Source organism: Hemicordylus capensis, chromosome 16 (genome assembly GCF_027244095.1).
Source record: "Hemicordylus capensis ecotype Gifberg chromosome 16, rHemCap1.1.pri, whole genome shotgun sequence".
NCBI lineage: Eukaryota > Metazoa > Chordata > Lepidosauria > Squamata > Cordylidae > Hemicordylus > Hemicordylus capensis.
The window spans coordinates 2,214,310-2,234,350 of record NC_069672.1 but is presented as its reverse complement, the minus strand read 5'-3'; the positions used below and the strand labels follow the sequence as shown (position 1 = coordinate 2,234,350).

Genomic DNA, 20,041 nt, shown 5'->3' with positions numbered 1-20,041 from the left:
CAGAGGAAGACGAAGGGGAGACATGAGTGCTGTCTCTGAAGAGGAGGGAGGAGAGCTGGTCTGGGGGTCGCAAGCAGGAATCGTCCCCTTTGCTGAGCAGGGTCCGCCCTGGTTGCATTTGAACGGGAGACTCCATGTGAGCGCACTGTAAGATATGGGGCTGCTCTGGGAAGAGCCTCTGCCTGCTGGCATGCAGAAGGTCCCAAGTTCCCTCCCTGGCAGCAGCATCTCCAAGAGAGGGCGGAGAGAGACTCCTGCCTGCAACCTTGGAGAAGCCGCTGCCAGTCTGTGCAGACAATACTAAGCTAGATGGACCAAGGGTCTGACTTGGTATACGGCAGCTTCCCACATTCTTAAGCACAAACTGACCCCTTTGCTAAGCAGGGTCCACCCTGGTTTACATTTGAATGGGAGACTATCCAGTGTGAGCACTGGAAGATATTCTCCTTAGGGGATGGGGCCACTCTGGGAAGAGCATCTGCCTGCTTGTGTGCAGAAAGTTCCAAGTCCCCTCCTTGGCAGCATCTCCGGACAGGGCTGGGAGAGACTCCTGCCTGCAACCTTGGAGAAGCCGCTGCCCGCCTGGGTAGACCATCCCGAGCTGGATGGACAAAGGGTCTGACTCAGTAGGAGGCAGCTTCCCGTGTTCCTCGGGTCTAGAAGAAAGAGTGGACCCATCTTCTGTTGCTCCTGGGCCAGGACTAGAACTAATGGGTTGAAATGACAAGGAACCCATTTCAGGCTAAAGGTTAGGAGGAACTGCCTGGCTGTCAGGGCTGGTCAACAGTGGGACCGTCTGCCTCGCCCAGTAGTGGCAGCTCCCTGCCCTTTGCTGGAGACTTTCAAGTGGAGGCTGGACAGCCAGCTGTCGGGGGTGCTGGAGCAGTTTCCCGCGCTGAGCAGGAGGTCAGACTAGAAGCCCTCCGAGGCCCCTTCCAGCTGTAAGAGTCTGATGTTCTATTAGTCCAGCTTGCTCTCTGCTGCCCATTAGAGAAAGGGGAAGGGCAGTGTTTCTACCAGGCGTTGCCAGTCCAGAACCTCGTAAGGGCTTCAGTGGAACAGAAGAAAGGCCCCTCTAGAGGAGCACCCTCTTCCCAACCAAGAGGGGCCAGCCAGAGGCCACTGGAGAGCCCAGAAGCAGCGCAAGAGACCTCCTCCAGCTGTTGCTCTCCAGCTTCTAGTATTCAGAGGTAGACTGCCTCTGAATAAGGAAGTTGCACTAATAGCCATTGAGAGGTGTATCCTCCAGAATCTCTGGGCTGGGTCCCAGGTCCTCAGCTCAAAGCCCAGGCATGGCCCATCTATGGCATGTTCTCTTGAGCGGCTCACAGCCAAAGCCCATCCTTGAGGGTCTTCACAAAAAGCGGGAGATCTCCATGGACTGGATGCTCCCAGGAGAGGCCCTACGGGAAGAGCTTGAGCCACTGGCGGCCCTGCTGGAGTGGATGCCCTGCAACTGAGAATGCCTCTTCCTCTGACCAGTTGTTCAAGAGTTAAAGAGGTCGGTGTCCTTCTCCTGATTCTGGGCCAGGCTCTTCAAGGAGAGCCCAAGCAAAGCAAGAGAGACCGTCCACTGGCAAGGCTGGGCCAGGAGGGCAAGGCCATCTCCAGCGGAGCTGTCTTGAGCAACAGCAGCAGGGTCAGGTCTATTTTTAGGACAACGCCGAGCGGCAGACAGACTCATGATTCAAGGACACTTTGCTGAGACACTTGTGGCCAGCTCAGCACGGAGAGTGATGGATGGATGCAGCCCTCTCCTTCTCTGAACAAAGCGGTGAGCTAGCTTCACTGAGGACAGTCTTAGCACTATCGCTTCATTGGCAACAGGGACAGAGTGGAGTCAATACTGCAAACATGACTGACGCTGCTAAAAAAAGGCCTCCTATCAATACTATTTTTTGACAGAGCAAGAACGTTTGCTTATGCGTTGACTTTGCTCCCAACGATGTCATCACGGAGCCAGATTTGATTGGCTGTGTAACACTGAGACATCATTCTGATAACTCCAGGATCCCTGATGGGCTGGGAGGAGCCAAGATGACTAATCCAAGAAGGAGGAAAGAATAGCAGCTGCAGCCACTTTGGCAAGCAGGGGGGGGGGTGTCACCAAAGCTTCAGGCATCAAGTAATCACATCTGATTAACTTTGTAGCATCATGGCATCATTCTGTTCACTTCAGGATCCCTGACGGGCTGGAATGAGCCAGGTTGATTCATCTAGGAAGGAGGAAGGAGCAGCAGCCACTTTGACAGGCAGGGTGTCTCCAAAGCTTGAGGCACCATGTAGCCACATGATTAACTTTATAGCATCGTGGCATCATTCTGTTCACTTCAGGATCCCTGACAGGCTGGGATGAGCCAAGTTGACTAATCTAGGAAGGAGCAGCAGCTGCACCTACTTTGACAGGCAGTGGGGTCTCCAAAGCTACAGGCATCAGATAGCCATGTCTGATTAACTCTGTAGCATCATGACATCATTGTTCACTGCAGGAACCCTGACAGGCTGGGATGAGCCAGGTTGACTAATCTAGGAAGAAGGAAGGAGCCACTGCTTCAGCCACTTTGACAGGAAGGATGCCTCCAAAGCTTCAGGCATCAAGTAGCCACTTCTGATTAACTCTGTAGCATCATGACATCACTCTGTTCACTGTTCACATCATTCATCCCTGACGGGCTGGAAAGAGCCAGGTTGATTCATCTAGGAAGTAGGAAGGAAGAAGAGCCGTTTTGACAGGCAGGGTGTCTCCAAAGCTTCAGGCATCATGTAGCCACTTCCAATTAACTTTGCAGCATCATGGCATCATTCTGTTCACTGCAGGATCCCTGGCTGGCTGGGAGGGATGAAATGTTCGGGGATTGACTGAGCAAGGAAGCAGTGTGGGAGCTTCTTTGCTCAGGTTGGGTTGGGTGCTGGCCCCTGAGGATTCACCTCTGCTCTGCAACCCAACAGAACGGTACAGAGCCCAGCGGAAGACAATGAAAAGGCTCCATCTTTTCCTGAAGGCGACACTTCCGTAGCAGCCAGGAGTGTGCCCCCAAAAGAGCCCGCCGGTAATTGTGATCCCATCAACCGCCCCTTGATGCAATTGAACTGGCTGCCGAGCCCAGGCTGAATAGTCCAATCAGCACGACATCCCCGCTCGGTGAATAGATGCATTCAGCCAGCAATTAAGGAGAGATCAAGAGTCCAAATGCAAACGAGAAAGACGAGGCCCTCGGCAAATTAGTGCTGAAAAGAAGGGGCAAAGAGAGGCTTCAAAGGAGACAGAATCCCAGGGAGGGCGCAGGAGGTGGGGGCAGGAGAGGGCCAGGCCCCGGACACCTCTGCCCCTGCCTCAAGAGGGTGCTGCTGGGCTGGAGGCCTCATCAGCCGACCTGCCGGACACGGTGCTGGGAGAACCAGGAGGGGGAGCAGGAAGAGGGGCTTTTCTCCGGGGAACCAGAGAGGAGGAGGCTGCGAGGCTCTCTCTGCTCAGCCTCTCTGTGTCCGTGCATGGGAGGCGTCTCTGCTTCCCGTCTACTTTGATGTGACCCGGGGTGCTGCCCGGCGCAGCTGCCAGAGGCAATCCCAACCTACCAACACGCCCGGCGGGGAGCAGGGGCAGCTTGGAGCAGGAGGGATCTCAGCCCCCCCCCCCCCGGCTGTCGGTTGGTTCTCCGTACGTCTCTCCTGCCTTCCCAGACGGAGGCAGCTGGCAAGCATTTCAAAGCCCTCACCGTAACTCAGAGGCACATCATGGAGTCACACAGCAACCGAAAGGAAATCGACGAAACAGAGCCATAAAAATATCAAGCCACGGGGACACGAAGGAGCCCGATGCACTCGGACTCCTGCTGGAGACGCCAGAGCGGGCACAGTCTCCAGAAGGCAGCCCAACCGGAGGTGCGTTCTCACGACCCGAAGCCGAGTCGAAGGCGTGCCCAGCCAGCGGGGAAGAGCTGGGCCCGCTCTCGGTCGGCAGTCGTGCGAATGGCGGAAGCAAGGTTGGCGGAGGGGAGCCAGAGCGCGCGGGAGGTGGTGCCCGACAGCCGGTGGGGCCTTTGGAAATGGCGGGGCACGCAGAAGGCCCTCCCCAGGGGGCCTTCAGAGGCGGGCGGGCTCAGATGGAGGGAGCTGGTCTTCTTAGATATCCGGGTTAGGAGCCTTTTTATGGCCAGCACTTGAGATTGTGTTGAGAAACCGACCGGGAGCCAGTCAAGGTGGCACAGCGAGGGAGCGGCTGTCAGGGCTCCCGGGACACTGGCCAAGATAGAGCAGGTCCAAGGAAGGTGTCCATCCTGGCCTGGATCCCTCCCCCCACCACCCCACGCCTGAAATCTATGTTTCAATCCCCAGCAGCATCTCCAGGGAGAGACTCCTGCCCTTAACTCTGGAGAAGCCGCTGCCAGACAGTGTAGACAGTTCTGAGCGAGATGGGCCCAGGGTCTGACTCAGTAGGAGGCCGCTTCCTAGAATCTGAAGGCTGCTGAGATGGCCGTGGACGCCCCGTCAGTCATGAACCTGGGTCCCAAGGCCTGTTGCCGGTCTCTCTCTGCCCCCATGCAATTCAGGAGGGGGCTGTGTTCTTGCCTCCCACCCTCTGGAAAGGTGGAAGAGTTCAGAGCGCTGACGGACCAATGTGGGGGGGCTCTCCCCCTGCACCGTCTCTCACCCTTTCAGGGCAATTCCCCTTCTCCGCCCTCCTCCGTCTGCCCCCTTACAGCTGTGTGGCCCTGCTTAAATGTCCCTATGGTCAGGATGGGGACCCCGGGGGCTCCGTCCAAGCATGCTCCGATGCATTCCCCGCTCCTCTCCATTGCACCCGACTGCTCTGGTCCCAACCAGCTGCACTGCCTCCGTGGGGAGAAGCGCCAGCCGCTCCACAGCCCCCGCTCACAATAAACCCGATCGGCTCGTCATAATAAACCCAGTCTGCCCCCGCCACCCCTGCCTAACTCAGCAACTCTTCCGGAGGATGTCAAGGAGAGTCTAACTGAAATTGCCACCATTAAACGTCCTCCTCCCTCCCCCCCACCCCAATTGACCCTTTTGAGCTCCAGGTTTTAAAACCTATCAAACGACAACACAAAACCTGCCCGTTGCTGAAAGGGAGGCATTTGCAAACAGAATATAGGTCAGTCTGGGTCTCCGGGAGGCAAAGCCTGGGGAACCAGTGCCCTCTCACGGCGCCCTGAAGGACGGCACCTTTTCTGCTGCTTCTAACGATCCCAGGGTTGGCGGGGAGGGGGGGGGGGCGGCGGCGGGATTAAGGAGCATTGTTCATGTCTGTAAGCCTGAGTGCTTCTCTTAAGCCGACAGCTCCAGTGGCATTAGGATTACCAAAGGAGTGATCAATGTTGGTGAAATATTCAGACGGGGAGGCGTCTCCGCCAGAACTGAGATGCTCTTATGTGCTTGGCCTCCTCTGGAGATAGCTGGGCTGAGCATCACAGCACTCCACAAAAGTCCAGCAGAAACACAGCCCAAAATAAGGAGGGGCCCTCTCCTGCTGTCGGTGCTTCTTCCAGGGGGTCAGCACAGAACGTCCAGCCAGGCAGTAAGGCAGGAGTTCAGGCTCTTCATGGGAAGATGCTGTATACGGAGTCGGACCGCCGGTCCATCGACTCCAGTATTGTCTACTCTGACTCTCCAAAGTTGCAGGCAGGACTCCTGCCCAGCCCTCCCTGGAGATGCTGCCTGCAAGTGGGCCTTCTGCAGGCAAACAAGCCGATTCTCTCCCAGTGAGCCACGGCCCCTTTCCGCAACGCAAAATATAAAACTGAATGCAGGAAGTGATCTGATACGCGTCAGGCCATCAGTCTGACTGGAATATTTCCCTGTCCAAAGGACATTGTGGCTGAGGATGGTGCCAGCTGTAGTCCAACAAAAGCGGAGGGAACCATGCTTGAGCCCCCCCTCGGACCCCTTCCCCCCATTTCTCACCTCTTGCGGTCCCCATCCAAGGAGGCAGTGGAGAAATCCTCTCCGCTGCCCCCCGCCCCCCCAGTAAAACAAGCAGCAAAATCTTTCCTGGCAGGCTGCAGCTCTCTCCAGTTCGAATGGCCCTATAGATTTCAGTAACAACATCCCATTAAAAAAGGCAGTAAAGCTGCATATGGATCTTCACACTGGCTGTTAAACTGAGAGTAATATGGTTAAAATACTCACAGATAAATGAGAAAGATTAAGGAGAGTGGATTTCAATGAACTGGGGGCCCCTCTGCTTCTCTTCATCTTTTATGGCAAACGGTCTGCTGTGCCACTCCGGGTAAAGAGGAGTGGTAGATGTGCACTAATCCCCGTTGCTGGCTCTTGAACTGGACCTCCGTGGCATCAGTTCACGGCCATTTCCTACTCTGCTTTGCAGTATAAAAGATGGCAGCTACGTTCTGGGCTAGGTGGCCAGTTGCAGGGTAGGGGTTGACTGTTGCTGTGTGTCTGGATGCAGCCCCCAGAGTCCCATGACTGGAGAAAGCAAGCACCACAGGAAGAAGAAGGGTTCTTTCCCCCCCTTCCCCTTTGTGTGCTAGTTTTTTTGCATGCGGAGAGGTTTTTAACGGAGGGAAATGTTATGTTTTCTCTGTTTCAGATTCAGGAGGAGAGCTGGTCCTGTGGTAGCAAGCATTAAGTGTCCCCTTTGCTAAGCAGGGTGTACCATGGTTTCCATTTGAATGGGAGACTACGTGTGTGAGCGCTGTGATATCCTCAAGGGATGGGGCTGCTCCGGGAAAGGCACCTGCCTGCTTTCATACAGAAGGCTCCAAGTTCCGTCCCTGGCAGCATCTCCAGGTAGGGCTGGGAGAGACTCCTGCCTGCAACCTGGGAGAAGCTGCTGCCAGTCCGTGTAGTGAGCTAGATGGACCAAAGGTCTGACTTGCTATATGGCAGCTTCCTGTCTTCCTGGGGGGGGAGGAGATGATAAGAACCGCTGCTGTGCTCCTGAAGATGGAATCCAGAGTCCGCTTCCCAATTTTGAACTATGTGTGGAACGAGCCGGCTATGTTCTTACTCTTGAAAACAGTCTAGTTTGCTGAGCCCAGTTATTAACGGGGGAAGTTCGCTATGAAGAAATGAAGGCGTGAAGTCCAATGTCCCCTAGAACAGAAAACCCCAGAGGCTGTTGACTACGACTCCCAGCACCCTCAGCCAAAGCCCACTGCAGCTAGGGATTCTGGGAGCTGTAGTCAACAACTTCTGGGATTCCTTCTTACAGGGAATACTTGGGATTGTTTTCAATGAAAGGCGGTATATAAATTTAACAACAAATAAATAAAATATTGGTTCAGTCCCTGTTTTTGAATGTTGCACCACACAGGAACTCAGGGCCATCTTTGGAGCACTTGCTGCAGCGCTCCCCAACGGGCGCGTGCGTCTCATTAATCAGCCCGCACGCCGTCGCCAGAAACCATCCCCTCTTGAGCGGAGGGCACCCATCCTTGCTGCTGAATGGTGCCACTTCAAAAGCTGCAAATAGCGAGCTCAGCTCAAGTTGTCGGCCTTCTCTCTCCCATTCCCCGACTGCAGTGCTGCATTCTCCCACCAAAAAAAAATGGCCCCCTTCCCTTTCTGAGTGGCGCTGGAGTCCCACGGTCTGTCTGAAGAGTGAGCAATCTGGGAAAGCACTCACTGAGGGCTGGCGACGTGGGAGGCTTCTTTGTGAGCGGCGCCTCTTCCACGATGTTGCTCGGAGGTTTCGCGGCAGGCCAGAGCTGTCCGTCGGAGCCAGTGGAGAAGTGGAACTCGATGGTCCCCGACTCCACCTGCTTCACCTGACATTTAAAAGGAAGACCCGTAGAAATCAGGAGACTCTTCGGCTTCCTCTTCCCCAGCCCGTTGCTACAATGGATCAGGGTGTGGTCATCAGAACTGCGTGTTGCCTGCGTAATTCTGTGCCCAGGCAGCCACATGTCTGCACCAAGAAAAATCTGGATTCTGAGGCCAGAAATTGTGCAAATGTGCATAATTCCTCATATTGTGCATAACTGCTGCTAGTCTGGGTAGTCATGGGAAGCAGTAGATTGCCATGCAGGGCACGGAGGTTCTCTTCCCCTGCTCCCCCGTCACCTGCTGAAGATCTCATCTGCCCACCCTCCCAACTTCTGAGACTTCAGGAGGCCTTGCTCACACATACGCAAGGACATCTTCACAGCCATAGTGGGTAGAAATTAGGGTGTTTCTTTTAAAAAAATCTCTCTCTCTCTTTCTCTCTCTCACACACACACACAAAAGCTGAGACTTCTAGGAAGTTCAATCATCACATGCAGGGCTAGGGACTTGCTTTACTAAAAAACCTGAAAGTGAAATTTCTCCGTAAACTGCATCCCATTGTCCGGTCCCACATTCTGCTGCCTTTCTGTGCCCCCAGGGAATCAGGGCCAACCATGAGTGAGTGGGAAAGACAGAGAAGCATCAAAATGGCACCCCAAAAGAAGAAGAAGCAAAGATTGCTGAGCATCTTTGAGTCATTCTCAAAGACTACTGGCTTGAAGAGAGACAGTCTTGTAGTAGCAAGCAGGAATGGTCCCCGTTGCTAAGCAGGGTCCACCCTAGTTTGCATTTGGATGGGTGACTACATGTATGAGCACTGCAAGAGATTCCGGGGAGGGGGAGAGCCCCATGTTGCCTATCCCTGCCTTACAGGGTAGAGCTGTTAGCTCAGTGGTAGAGCACCTGCTTTGCATGCAGAAGGTCCCAGGCTCACTCTCCGGCAGCATCTCCCGGTAAGGCTGGGAGAGACTCCAGCCTAGAATCATAGAGAGCCACGACCAGTCTGTGTAGCCAGGCATCCCCAAACTGCGGCCCTCCAGATGTTGCTGAACTACAACTCCCAGCATCCCTAGACACAATTTTTTGTGGCTGGGTATGCTGGAAGTTGTAGTTCAGCAACATCTGGAGGGCCGCAGTTTGGGGATGCCTGGTGTAGACGACGGAGAAAGGGTCTGACTCCGTATAAGGCAGCTTCCTATGAGTTGCAGGGTCCTTGTATTCATCTGGTCCAACCACTGGGAGATGTAAGAACTCGAGCAGTTGGGCATCCCCAACAGATGGCTGCCCAATCACTGCTCCAAGGCCCCCAGTGAGGGAGAAGGCACCCATTAGATCCGTTGTTGGGGGTGAGGCCAAAGCTCAGTGGAAGAGCATCTAGTCCCAGGTTCAGCGGGAGAACATTTGCTCGTTTGCCTGTAGAAGCCGGTCCACTCCCTGGCAGCATCTCCAGGTAGGGCTGGGAGAGACTCCTGCCTGGAACCTCGGAGAGACGCTGCCAGTCAGTGCAGACAATACTGAGCCACATGGACCAAGGGTCTGACTCGGTAGAAGGCAGCTGCCTATGTGCTACTATTCCTGGGCTCCTCCAAATGTTCATGGGAAACCAATGCCCATTCAATCAGGTCCTCCCCTTGGGGGCAACAGAGGGCACATCTTTGCTCTCTTCTATATGACAGAAAAGGGGATTTGAAGGCATTTGAAGGGCACAGTCCTGTCCCGCCTCCGTCTCCTCTTCTGCAGCTCCCACGCACCCAGTTCCCGAAACCATTCAGCACAGGGCTTCTTTTCCAAATCCTTCCCCATCTTTTTTGCCCTCCTCTGCCCTTGTCCCAACTTGCCGACATCTCTCATCCAGATCTGGAGCCAGCCACGGTCTGGCAAGCGAGGGATATAGTGGAAGCCTTCCGTCTTGTGAAGCAATGCGAACAGCCGGCGGAAGCAGAGCGGGGAGTATACATTTTTGTTTGGGCACTTGCTTGAGACTGACCCCTGCTCTGGACTTTTTCAGCCGCCACCATTTCAAATCCTTGCTTTTTATGTCTTCTTCTAGGACATAGGACTATAGGAACATAGGAAGCTGCCATATACTGAGTCAGACCCTTGGTCTATCTAGCTCAGTATTGTCTTCACAGACTGGCAGGGGCCTTTCAAAGGTTGCAGGCAGGAACCTCTCTCAGCCCTATCTTGGGAGAAGCCAGGGAGGGAACTTGGAACCTTCTGCTCTTCCCAGAGTGGCTCCATCCCCTGAGGGGACGATCTTCCAGTGCTGCTCACACTTCTAGTCTCCCATTCATATGCAACCAGGGCGGACCCTACGTAGCTAAGGGGACAAGTCATCCTTGTGACCACAAGGCCAGCTGTCCTCTCCAAAACTGTTACTCTACACAGGAACTTAGGATAAGAGTGGGGGGGGGAGAGAAAGAGAGAGAGAGAGAGAGAGAGTGTGTGTGTGTGTGTGTGTGTGTGTGTGTGAGAGAGAGAGAGAGAGAGAGAGAGAGAGAGGGAGGGAGGGAGGGAGGGAGGGAGGGAGAACGAACAGACATTTCCGGACCCCTCTTGTCACAGGGAAACTGACCCTGGAAATCAGACCTCAGAATACCACCTAGGGCAAAAAGGTTCTCAAATGTGGATCCACAGATGCTGTTGGACTACAATTCCCATCACCCCTGACACAATGTGGCAGGGGGTGATGAGAGTTGTAATCCAATGGCATCTGCGGATCCACACTTGAGAACCCCTGACTTAAGGGAATGGGGAATGCAAAGCACATAGAGGCAGAAGATTTCACCGCCATCCTACACTGCATGGCTAAGAGCAGGATGCAGAGACTAACTTAGTCATGATCAAGTCCCATCGAAGTTAACGGAGCTTAAGTTAGTCATGACTCGTTTGTCTCATTTCTTTCGGTTGTGCTTAATCTTAATTTAGTCTGCGTCCTGCCCCATGCTCATATTTTACATCCGGTCCTCCCTATCCTATCCCAGAGGGCCTTTGTGTTCATCCAAGCCCTGTGAGCCAAATACTCAAAACTTCCTTTATAATACAGGAGAGCAAAATGAACAGTTCCAAAACTGTATTTTATTTCTAATGACCAGGCCTTGGGTGACCTCTCACGGCTTGCTCATCGATGCCTTCTGGGTTTTTTCAACTTGCTGGTAAGACACTTGGGATCTTGAACCAGGGAGCCTACTTGACTCAAAGGAAGGAGCCGCTCACCTGCCCTTTCCTGCTCTTCAGCACGACCAGTGTGGGTGGCCAGAAGAGGTATTGCAGCTACCAGCACAGCAGGAGCCAGGTGACTCTAGGACAGGGGTGGGCAAACCTGACGCTCCAGCTGTTGCTAAAATACAACTCCCATCTTCCCCAGGCACAATATATTCTGGCAGGGGGAGATGGGAGTTGTATTCCAACAACATCTAGAGGGTTTCAACATCTTGAGGGTCTTATAAAGCTGCCAAATTTGAGCTGCCGACTTTGGGCTGGCTCTTGAGTCTGGGAACCTGCCAGACTGCGCAGACGGGCCAGTCGATTTGACAGGAGCCTGTTTTCCTCTAGATCAACAGCCCTTACAGCGCCCTCCCCAAAGCTGAGCCTGGCAATCTTGGCTCACCTCTTCCGAGCTCATGGTGGCGGGTGGCGTCTTGTAGACCAAAACTTGACTGGGATTGTGCTGAGCGCCTCCGTTCAGCGGGAGGATCACGTGTGAGCAACTTCCATCCAGCAAAGGGTTCCAAATGGCCCAGCGGATCGAATGCATGTAAGCCGGGGTTGTCAGCGAGGTTACAGAGGACGTCTAAGATTGAAAGAAAAAGACAGAAATGACAGCAAAGGTAGATCCACACTTATACACTCCTGATTCCTATTTTCAGTAGAACCATGGGAACTTAGGAAGCTGGCTTCTACTGAGTCAGACCCTTGGTCCATCTAGCTCAGTATTGTCTACCCAGACGGCAGCAGCTTCTCCAAGGGTGCAGGCAGGAGTCTCTCTGAGCCCTACCTGGAGATGCTGCCAGGGAGGGAACCGGGAACCTTCAAAAAAGAAAACCACCTGGGATAGGCCCATAGTCATCATGGTTGCTATGAACCCCTGAGCCGCTCCTGACAACCTGGTCCCATAATGAAGTCCTCCACCAACAACACTCTGGACAACTCCAACGCCAACCCTGCAACCAGGTCCATCAGCTCAGTTAGGGATTCTGTTGAATAACTGGATGATCTGTACACCAACAGTATCCCCAGTCAATCCTAAGTCTCTAGGCTTAGGTACAGAGACTTGATATGGGCCAGCTCCCCAACAGGGATCCTGGCAGAGGAGACAGTGTCCTTACAGACCACAGCCACACCACCTCCCCGAAAATGCTCTACCACTGCGCTATGGCCCCATCCCTGAAGATCTTTAATATATTCTGTTACCCACTCTGGGGATTCCCACCAAAAAAGCAAAATAAAAGGATGGCAATAAACAAAATAAATCACATCAGTAAACGTAAGAGACTATTTGCCTTGATGTTTCTGGAATGGAGGTGTATCCGTCTGGCATTCCAAGAGGCCAGGGGTGCTCCTTCCCCCTTCCCTAAGACTTACCCTTTCAAACATCAAGCCAGGAATCAGCCCCAAGAAACAGGATTTGATCCTTCGGCATTAGCTATTCAGCTCTGCGGACTGGGGAGGACAACTGATCATCCAAAGAGGACACCAGTCACATTTCTTGGGACAGACTGGGGAGCCCATCCAGATGAGATTTCCAGTCCGTTCAGAGTATCGTGCGTGACATTCTCCTGCCTTCAGCTCCTCTGAGCAGTGAGGAAGAGGCTGCTAGGTGGAGAAGCTGGAAGGCGCCAACAGTCCCTCTGAACGGCCGCCATCCCCCAAACAGACTGTTCCAAAGCGTCTCTCCAAGCAGCCCCAAGCAACCCCACGGCTCGGCATCTGTGTTTGAAATCTCTCCCCCGGTTCCCTAAAAAGCACTCCCTATGAAGGCCACAAGGGCAAGCGGCTTTGAGATGATCCACCCTCCAGAAAGGGAGGGCAGAGGTTAATTGGGTTCACCGTGAAGCTGCCGACGGCCAGGCAGGAGAGCCAACGGTGGGCGGCACGCCGGTGCGCTGGAGGCAAGCTAATCTCCCCTGGCTAGCAAGACATGTGACTGCCTTGACAGGCTGGCCCAGGGACCTGAGAGTGGCAGCCCAGGATGCTGGATGCACAAGGTTCTGGCTTCTGGCTTGGAAGGCAGCTCCCAGGAAGAAGAGTTCCTCACCACTCATCTTCCACCAGGAGGCCTGGGAGTGAATAGCCTCCCATTCTGACATGGTGTGCACAATCCAAACAGGATTGCACCAATGGAGCCTTTGACCCACGGGAAAATAAAATAGTGTCAAATCTAACATGAGTGCGGAGAGCATCTGCTTTGCATGCAGAAGGTCCCAGGTTCATCTCCAGGTAGGGCTGAGAGAGACTCCTGCCTGAAACCTGGGAGAGCCACTGCCAATCAGAGTAGACAACACTGAGCTAGATGGACCAAGGGTCTGACTCAGTAGGAGGCAGCTTCCTGTGATGGTCCCGGCTGTGGCCATGGGGCTGAGAAGGGACCGCTGCTTTTGCAAGAACCATGTTCCAGGCTGAAGGGGCATCTCTATTAACCCCAAAGCAAAGATGGGGCCACACCTCAGTGGCAGAGCATACGCTTTGCATGCAGAAGGTCCCAGATTCAATTCCTGGCAGCATCTCCAGGAATTATTATTATTATTATTATTTTGCATTTATATCCCGCTCTTCCTCCAAGGAGCCCAGAGCAGTGTACTACATACTTGAGTTTCTCTTTCACAACAACCCTGCGAAATAGGTTAGGCTGAGAGATGCGTGACTGGCCCAGAGTCTCCCAGCAATTCTCATGAGGCTGAATGGGGATTGGAACTTGGGTCTTCCTGGTCCTAGTCCAGCACTCTAACCACTACACCACACTGGCTCCCTTGCTTAATCCTTGAGTTTTCATTTGAAAATTAAAGTGGAATCACAATGGCATAATAGTAGGAAGAATGTTTTAAAAGTCAGGCCAACATTGGTGGAAGACCTGCTCCCTCAAAAAGCAACCTTACCTCCCCCACCACAACATAACTTTCTGTCTCTCTCTCCCTCTCTCTTACCCATTTGGGTAAATACAGGCATACGTTGTATTTAACCTGTATTTTTAAGGGGGTCGTCTTAAATTCAGTCTCATCTTCTATTTGGGTAAATGTGGTAATTCCCTTTTCTGCAATGAGGTCGTAACAAACTGAAAACCAAACAGAGCTCAGCAAGAATCCTTCCCCCCACCCCAGCTCCCTATTACTCAAAAAAAGCGAGAAAGCGTCACTCTCTCTGTGTGTGTGTTTGCACTAGATTGATTTTCTTCTCTGCTATGACCTCAATAATTCCTTTAATTAAAAACAAAATTCTTGATAGCCTTCAAAGGCACTTTCTGGAGCTCACCAGGATGGCTGCTGCAGGCCAACATCCTGTGTTTATCAAGCCAGCAGGGAGATTCTATAACACAGACTGAAAGCAAATTAAAAAAAAAAGATTTAATAAGCTCGTTTGTGGTATGCTAACAGGCAGCGCCTTTCCAGGACATGGCAACGTTGTGAGGAGAGCTCCTTGTCTTTCGTGGAGCTGAGCAAAAGAGTTTTCCACGTGCCTCGTCATCAGCGACAAAAGGAACTGTTGCTTTATTCTGGAAGGCACTAAAAGGAAGAGAGCCGATCCTACACCACTCAGACGGGACATCCCTGCAGGGGTGATGATGAGGATGACGCTTAGGAGGAAGTGTCCCCATCACCACCACCACCACCCTCCCACTTCACCTGCCCCAGAAAAGGGGAAAAAGAGACAGGGCTCGGTCTCACGATCAAATCAGTGTCGGAGGAATGCCCAGCCAGGTTAGGAGAGCCAGGAACACTCCTGATTGGCAGTCAAAGATCAAGTTAGGAGGAGGGGAGAATGACCAGGCCAGAGGCGGGAGCTTGGTAGCCTCCGGTGGGCCACTGTGTGAAACAGGATGCTGCACTAGATAGGCCTCCTTGGGCCTGATCCAGCAGGGCTGTTCTTAGGTTCTTATGCTGCATTTCATCAAGGGTGGAGGATAAGCTGTCCTGCCCAGCTCCCGCCTCCCACACCACCACTCTCCCCTCCTCCTCCGACCTTGATCTTGGCAAACACGAGGCCACCGACTGTGGGGAGCGCACGGTTCTCCTACCCTGGCGGGGCAATCTTCCGACCTTGATTTGGGTCTTGAGAACAAGCCCAAGGAAGAAGCAGGGGAGTGATGCCTGGCTGGATCTGGGCCTTGAGACGGAACCTCCTCCTGGCCAGCTGGGCACCCTGTCTATATGGACAGCACGGTCCCAGCCAACCAAAGGGCGACGTCTGGAATCTGCAGCAGGGGGCCACCGTACAATGCAGCGCTGAGCCTTTTAAGGAAAGGGGGAGAGATCAGAGAGGGAGGGAGGTGATGGGTTCAAATCCCTGACATCTCCAGCTAGCGCTGGGAGAGATTCTTGCCTGAAACCTTGAAGAGCTGCTGCCAATCAGTGTAGACTATACTGAGCTTGTTGGATCAATGATGCATTTATGTTTTATGTTGGAGCAGCAGTTGGATCATGTTGGATCATCAGTTTTTATGTTGGATATTATGCTGGATCCTGTTTATGTTGGATCAATGACGTTTTTATGTTTTCAAGGGGATGAGGCTGTATCTCAGTGGTAGAGCCCCTGTTTTGCAGGGAGAAAGGTCCCATCCCTGGCAGCATCTCCAGGTAGGTTGGGGAGAGATTCCTGCCGGCAGCCTTGGAGAGCTGTTGCCAGTCAATGTAGACAATGTTGAGCTAGATGGACCAAAGGTCTGATTCAGTAGAAGGCAGTTTCATATGTTCATAGGGCTCTATTATAGGAATGCCATAGTCTCTTTCCCCTTGAGGTAAGGGGGGGAATTCTAGCTTCCAGAGTAATTCGGGAATGGGACATGTTGGGTAGGGAGTTGGTGCTCCTTCCCTGAAGCATTTCAAGGGGGAAAGGTTGCATTGGCCTTGCTGGAGGATAATCTGCCCGCAGGACAGCTTGTCTCAGGGCAGGGAGCAGAGCTTATGAAGTGCCTCCCAGATCGGTGACTCTCTCACAGCACAGGTGATCTTTCTCCAGGGTGAGGAGACACGCCATTCCTCTCCTCCTTCCCCAGAGACCCGCGGCTAGTTCATTTGTTATATTTTCGACAGCATATTTGTCGGGACACGGTTGCTCCTTCCAATGGCACAGCTGCACAATCAAGCAAGCGACACGGGCAGGGATGACAACTCGGGCCGCTCTTCAAATCTTGGGGGAAATCAAGTCTCGGGTTGATGCATGGCCTGACACTGTGCATTGTCTCCAGGGCAGTGGTGGGAAGGGCCCTCGAATGAGAGAGAAAGAGAGAGGCAAAGGGAAGCCGCCGGTGCTGAGGTGGCGCTTGTGATCTGCACACGACTAGGCAATTAAGTGCTCAATTAACAACTGACAGATCCTCGCAAGCTCTTCCGCTCCTTTCGCAGGAACTGCGAGTCACCAGGGAAGCCGAGGCAAGCCGCTGTCCAAATGTTTGAAAGGGCAGTGAAGAGAGAGGCAGCGGCAGCGCGCTCCAGATGGCCAACACGATTATGCCACGCGCAAAGTCCCTGGGGCCGTGCAATTCCTTGACAGCGTTTGCTTCTGGAACTAGGGAGGGCAGTGCTCGCTGAAAAGCGACCTGAACACTCAGATGAAGATTTCAAAAGTCAGCTGTGCTGAAGGAAATGAGGGGAAGCACTCAGACCAAGGCAGTCGGGACTAAGTCCCGCTGGCTAAGCCCAGGGAGGATTGATGGCCTTGTAGTGGTAAGCATGAGTTATCCTCTTTGCTAAGCAGGGCCCACCCTGGTTTGCATTTGGATGGGAGACTCCGTGTGTGAGCACTGTAGGATATTCCCCTGAGGAGACGGGGCCGCTCTGGGAAGAGCAGAAGGTTCCAAGTTCCCTCCCCGGCATCTCCAGATAGGGCTGGGAGAGAGAGCTGCCTGTAACCTTGGAGCCGGATTCAAAGCAGCCCGGCCCGGACTCAGGCTCGGCCGAACCGGGTCCGGTCCAGTTATCGAACTGGGCCAAACCAATTCATGCGCTGTTTCGGGGTTATACTTGTAAAGGGGAATTCAGCAAGGATCCCCCTCTACAAGAAAAGGGAACTTCCTAACCTAAAGTTTATCTCTTTGGTTTTTGTTAGTTACTTTAGTTTTTAATTGAGAATGTAATTTTTAATGTTGCCTTGTTTGCATGTTTTTGTGTATTGCCCGGAGTCTTCAGAGTGGGTGGTATATTAAATGTCTCAAATAAATAAATAAATAAATAAATAGAGGCAAGTGAGAGAAAGGGTATTGTTTGTAACTTTAGGAGGCTGCAGCGGAAGTGGTGGAGAGACATCAGAGTCAGCGGGATGGGGGGGGTCTTCAAGCCCCCCACTGGCCTCCTGAATGACAGTCTGGGGTGGTTGGAATAAAGCCGGCTCGCACACCCCTAGTGTAAGGCAACTTCCTCTGTTCTGATGGCTGGCATCCTGACTAGCAAGACACTTGGAAAACAGGAGTTTGACAAGTGCATGATGATTAATTACATCGTTGCACTATGTATTATTTTTTAATTGCACGGCAGTGCTCTCACGCACAAGTCCCCTGGAAAGCCGCCGAGGCATGCAAAGCCGCTTGTCTGACTTTGCACAAGTCAGCTTGCGGCGGCACAAGACCCGTCTGGAAGGCACAGTCTGGACGCAGCTCAGCTTAGCCCGCGCAACGGCTCTGTGCTTGCCAGCCTCCTCTCAGAAGTGCTGTGTGAGGATGTCAGCAGTTGATACGCGTGGGACTTCAGTGAGCAGCATCTCCTTGGTTTCAGTGGTGCTTTAGTCCATGAACCAGCTGGGGGGGCGGGTAGCATCTGTGGGCAGAGATGCTCGTGGTGATTTTGGACAAGCTCCGCACCCCCAGAGATGAAAGAGAAGGGGCCACACTGCAAGACTTTCAGCGGTCAGTGCGTTCTCAGGCTTGGGTTGTCCTGACCGCCTGACCTGCAGTGGCCACAGTGGCAAGGGTATTTTAAAGTCTTTAAAAAAAAATAACTATAAAGTTTTCTCAGCGTTGCCAGAGGAATGGACATGGGGGAGCGTACAACAATTTGTTCATTGTGACCCTAACCTGGTCTTGTGGTAGAAGGCATGAATGATCCCCTTTGCTAAGCAAAGTCTGCCCTGGTTTGATCAGGGGAGGTAGATCAACCTACCTCACTGGACTGGAAAGAAGGGGTGTCACCAGGGGGTGGCGCATGGGGCACGGGCCCCCACTGAATGGCTCAGAGCCCCCCAATCTCATCAGCCACCTCCCTCCTCCATGGCTTTTCCCAGAATGGAAACGCAGCACGGAGCAAGCTCCTGGCCTCACCCAGCTTCCTGCTGTTTCCACCTAGAGACCTGTAAACAGACATAATCGTTCTTGAGGGGGTGCGATTGAGTTTAATAATCAAAGCAGGGGCACTGTGGGTCCAGGACCTGAATCCTTTAAGTACCAAGCAATGCCCCTGAGAGGGACTGTGCACAAACCCTGAAATCTCTGGAGGAAGAGGGGATTAAAAAAGAAATACTTTGCAACGCAAGGCCAGAACAAGCTGCAACTGAATGAAATGAGGCGGCTTGCTGGGCAGACATGTCCTTAGGAAGCCAGCAGAGGTGTATGAGCTAGACCCACACATTTAGGCCATCAGGACCACCTCAGGGGATGGGGCAGGAATTTCCTGGGTTCTGGGGATCAGCAGCGGAAGAGGACTGGTCTAGGACCAGAAACTGATGGAGGATTAGGACAGTGGCCAGCTCCCAGGGCAAGATCAGCACTTGGACAGCTCCCATGCATTTTGGCCCTGGGTGCCATCTCCGGGGAAAAATGCTCATAGCAATTTGGGGCAACAACTGCCCCCCTAGAGATGGAAAAGAGGTGATAAAGAGCTGACAAAAGAGTTGTCGCACTTACAGCCACCCCTTCTGTATCTCTACCCTCAAATGCTTAGGGCAAAATGGCAGTCATTTTTGGCACAGAAAGGGTCTGGGTAACAATGAACAAACGGTTGTCCTCTCTCGGAGTAATTTTTGGAGGACATTCCTGCCTATTTTAACTTCCATTCCTCTGACAACAATGATGATATTTTACAGGCATGCAGGGGAACCTCGTTATTCACAGAACCGCTATTTGCGGTTCTGCATATCTGTGGGAATTAATGCATAATTAACCTATGGAATTCTCTGCCACAAGGTGTGGTGACAGCCAACAACCTGGATGGCTTGAAGAGGGGAGAGCAACAGCAGCAGGAGAGAAGGCCTGCCCTCACCTCTTGCCTGTGGGCTCCCCAGATGCATCTAGTGGGCCACTGTGTGAAACAGGGTGCTGGAGTAGATAGGCTTCCTTGGGCCTGATCCAGCAGCACTGTTCTTATGTAGTGTCTACGAGTGCTTAGGAGCACAGGAAGCTGTTTCCCAGCAAGTCCGAGTGGGAACATAATTCCCCTCTAGGACAGGATGTTCTACACTGACTGGCAGCAATTCTCCAGGGTTTCAGAGGAGGATCTTTCCCAGCCCTGCCTGGAGGTGCTGCCAGAGATTAGACCTGGGACCTTCAAAACGCCAAGCAGGGGATCTGCCGTTGAGCTACCACCCCTCCCCATTCTCTTTCTTAGCACCAGTTACAAAAACAGCCCCCAGGAACCACATTCACACCCAGCCCCTGCTCGGAAAAGCTCCTTCCTTTTGAAAACGGAACTCCCTCGCAAACCTGGGAGGCAGCGCCTTTCCACGGCCGTTCGGTGGAAGCCAGCGCTCCGTTAAGACAACACCACCACAGGCGGTGGATTTACGCCCTACAAGAGAACCATCCGGCACGGCTCAAGTTTCATAGCAGCTCCCCAGTCCTAAATAATTCGCCAAGGATTTCAAAAGCCATTGGGACAGATTGCGCAAGGCACGCCAGGCTTACAACAAGCGGTGACTCTTGGCAGCCGTCCCCACATTCTGCAAATGCAGCCTTGCCATACGAGGCAGGAGAAGGGCCTTTGGAGGGCAGCAAAGCCCCAGCCCCAAGGACGTGAAATCATTTCCCTTACGATGCCCGAAATGAGGTTTGCCAAAACAGAGCCCCGTCACTCTCGCCTCTCCTGCAGTCTCCTCACAGACCCCACCACACACACACACACACACACACACACACACACACACACACACACACACA

General features: G+C 53.1%; 1 protein-coding gene across 4 annotated transcripts in view; it reads right to left on the bottom strand.

Annotated features, from left to right (window-relative positions):
• Positions 1 to 20,041, bottom strand: part of NPHP4 (nephrocystin 4) — a 117,282-nt gene that overhangs the window by 51,632 nt on the left and 45,609 nt on the right. For all 4 annotated transcript variants that reach the window (XM_053280691.1, XM_053280690.1, XM_053280692.1 and 1 more), the window contains 2 exons: positions 11,357 to 11,539; positions 7,607 to 7,748 (listed from right to left, as the gene is read on the bottom strand). In XM_053280691.1, the coding sequence (XP_053136666.1) occupies positions 7,607 to 7,748; positions 11,357 to 11,539 (325 nt within the window). The remainder of the gene's footprint in view (positions 1 to 7,606; positions 7,749 to 11,356; positions 11,540 to 20,041) is intronic.